Genomic DNA, 3,416 nt, shown 5'->3' with positions numbered 1-3,416 from the left:
GGCAAAAACAAAAGTGTTGCGTTTATAATTTTGTTCAGTATAGTTCACTAATAAATTAATTTCATTTGTTTAACACAGTTCTTAATATACTGTAGCTTTGGTTAAATGGTTAGCTTTATTGTTAAGCTTTTGTTTTTATATTTTAAATGTAATATTTGAATACAAATGCACAGTATTTAGAAGGGTTTAACCTATTAAAACAAGCCATATTCATGTTATGTTATATAATAATCTTATGTTACATTATAATTTATGTAAAATCTAACAGTTCTGACTGCTAAAAATGTGGGATTTGTGCATCTAATGCTTTTAAAAAGTAATGAGACAGTGTACTCCATTAATGGAAATGGGCAAATATTCTCAAACAATCCCCATTCCACACACACACACACAAACAGTACATTGCACATACATCCAAAAAAGCCCATCTAGCCCCTAACATTCATTGTAATCCAACCACAATTACACTTTGCACACCATTGACCTACTTGGCTCATGTCATTCCTATAATAGCTCTAAACCACTTGGCAATTATTGCTTTTGGGATGGCAACACAGGGCCTAGAGCATTCCCAATTCAGCTAGGCTGCTCCATTAGACAGGAGCAGGTCCTGTACCCAAACTCACCTACACTGGTGATCTTCTGGGAGACCAGGTCTTTCAGCAGGGCGCCGATGACGGGGTTGTGTCTGGAGTAGAGCTCGTGTCGGTTAATCCCGATGTGGAAGCGGAGCCAGTTGGGATATGACTCAGCAGTGGCCTCCCCTGTAGGACTGTACTCCTCCTCCTCCACGTTCCCCTCGTTATGCCTGCCGGTAAAGGATGGTGGAGGACATTAGTCACTACCAACACACATGCTGTCTGACAATACGAAAAATACATTTGAATTTATTTTTAAACATACAATAACTTTTTAACATTTGAGAAATTCAAATGAGGGAAAAACATCAAACTTTGTAAGTGTTATTGAAGAAATCTTGATATATTTATATTACTACAGCAGTATAATATTGCAGTGTAAGTGTCTATATAATTACTAGACCCAGATCGATTCTGTATACATTTTCCACTGATTTGCTTGGGAAATCAGTTCAGTGGATTTCAACATGATAAAACAAAGCTGAAAATACTTAATTTTCATTTCTCACTAAAAGCAAAACTGAATTAGCTAAAAGAAGTACACATCAGCTTTCAAACAGAGCACTTATTATGGAAATAGTATACTTTGAATGTCATTTCCATTGAAACTCTGTATTTATACTATACTTACACATTTGTTATGATGAAGTTGTCTTTCATATATTTAAAATATCAAGTAAAAATCAAGTATTTTAAAACTGCTTTAACATATGAATCAGCTTCATTTGAGTTAAAATTACTCTGCATTTATCTGAAGAGCAGTCTTTTTATGTTTCATTTAAATTGTTTGATGCTTTATTTTTTTATTGAAATGATATTAAAAATGAGCATGTTTGAATGTGACTGATGCCATGCACAGATAATACTGTGATGACAGTGGAATGACTGAATACATCAGATGTACTTTATTTCCCTGAGGCCCCTGACCTCACAACAACAAATCAGTCTATTAAAACATTGTGTCCCATCAAAACATGAAAAGGAATATTATACAGTAATGTGACAGCATCTGGATGACAAGCTTGTCACATGCATTTTTAGTGATTAACAAAACACTGTTAAATCGGCCTTTTAACTCAACTATTCATGTTCAGTTCATCTGGATCTGGATCCGGATCAGTCAGGCATGGTTAAAAAGCATGTTTAGTTAATTCAGGCATGGTTATAGGCAGTGAGAATAAGCTATCCCTGAAGGACGTGAGAGCTTGCCGTGTGAAGAACAAAAAGAGAGGACACAGGAGGAAACAAAGGGCATGACACCAACAAAACCCCCTTCAGCTTAATGCATCTGACAGCTCTGAAGAAAACAACACATCACACCAGAGGAACATAGATGAGTCCTAGCAGCAAAGCTTTTAACATTCACAATGAGTCAGTATGAACTGGAAATTATAAAAAGCACCCAAGCCACAGTATCATTTCTTTCCACAACATTTGCGCTCTTATTTTTACCACTAGATTTAAAAACACATGTACTTCTCTCCCAAATTATTGCTTTTAATCTATATTTCCACTGAGAATCTGACTTTATTATGATTATTACTTACTCAGAATGAGAAAATTATGACCCCTGGGTGTGATGTGAGAAACATTTCTTCTTAGCTGAAAGTTGTTTGTGAAGCTCTTAATTTCCCTGGTGATTTAGGATAAACACATTTTCAACACTCTTCTCAGTTTCTGTATATACACATACAGTAGGTTTTTGACTATACAACTATACTGGGGCATGTTGTCACTATGGGTGACAACACAAATATATCTACTATCTAAAGTGAAAAAGTATTTCTCCACAGGATATCTCTATTTAGAGTATTTAACATACTTTTCAGCTAAATTTAAACAAGAAACCACAAAATACGAAACAATTCATGAAACAACACAAATTATCCCAATTATCTTAATATGACATTTGGTTAATACCAACACAATTTTTTTTTTTAAGTAAAACACTGCAAGATAAAACTTGCATTTTGTCTAACTGGATTTTTGACTATAAATCGTATAGTTGTGACAACTTAACTAGAACCAGTCTCCATTCATATTTTAATTATACAAATAACTGGGATATAAAAATCATTTCATATGCATACAAATATGTATTCATGCCATTCTTCTTTTCCAGCTGCTTTGGGATAAAATATGAGCAATCACCTTTAATGCTTTTCTTTATATTATCTCTTTAGAAGGAAGACTGGGGCAAGTTGTCACATTTTTTAAAATCCTGTGAATATTTCTCAGCACAGGTTCATTTTCATATACCAGACATACCTGGTTTTGTCAACAAACAAAACATTGTGAATCATTTAGCAAGGCATGCTGTCAATAGAATATGTGGTTGTCACAATTAAACCTTCTGTTTATTAACACTGATTTAAGAAAGCGTATCTTTGTTTGAAATATGAAATCTTCTCCAGCACCCGGTTTCTTTTAATTATGCACATAACCGGGACTTCAAGGCTCATTTTATACATATAACAGCATGTGTTTCACGCCAGGTTTAAAGAAGCACTTGCCATTCTTGTTGTCCGGCAGCTTTGGGGTAGAATCTGATATCATTGTTGAGGTTGAACAAGGTGTCATCTTCAGAGAGATGAGGCAGGTCGGTCTTATAGAGGGGATGCTCATAGAGCGCCTTCAGTCTGGAGGAACTATGGACAGCTCTCTGCTTCTGTCCGCTCACCGTATCTCTCATCAAAACCCTCTTCTCCGAGCCCAGCTGCAGCTGTCTCACTCTCTTTTCAGACTCGGCTCTCTCTGTCACCTTCTCCCGCGAGTGCG

At 35.7% G+C, this 3,416-nt stretch overlaps 1 protein-coding gene across 1 annotated transcript; it reads right to left on the bottom strand.

The window, feature by feature from the left end:
- Positions 1-626: 626 nt before the first annotated feature.
- Positions 627-3,409, bottom strand: LOC107579715 (extracellular serine/threonine protein kinase FAM20C-like; the record flags this gene model as incomplete). The annotated part of the gene is made up of 2 exons (XM_016265510.1): positions 3,152-3,409; positions 627-808 (listed from the first exon to the last, which is right to left on the bottom strand). Coding segments are annotated over exons 1-2 (361 nt in total), but the record flags the coding sequence as incomplete, so codon positions are not given.
- Between the last annotated feature and the right edge of the window lie 7 nt (positions 3,410-3,416).

This window comes from Sinocyclocheilus grahami, unplaced genomic scaffold (genome assembly GCF_001515645.1).
Source record: "Sinocyclocheilus grahami isolate Dianchi unplaced genomic scaffold, SAMN03320097.WGS_v1.1 scaffold19538.1, whole genome shotgun sequence".
NCBI classification, from domain to species: domain Eukaryota; kingdom Metazoa; phylum Chordata; class Actinopteri; order Cypriniformes; family Cyprinidae; genus Sinocyclocheilus; species Sinocyclocheilus grahami.
The sequence above is the reverse complement of the archived record's forward strand: the minus strand, read 5'-3'. Positions and strand labels throughout refer to the sequence as shown.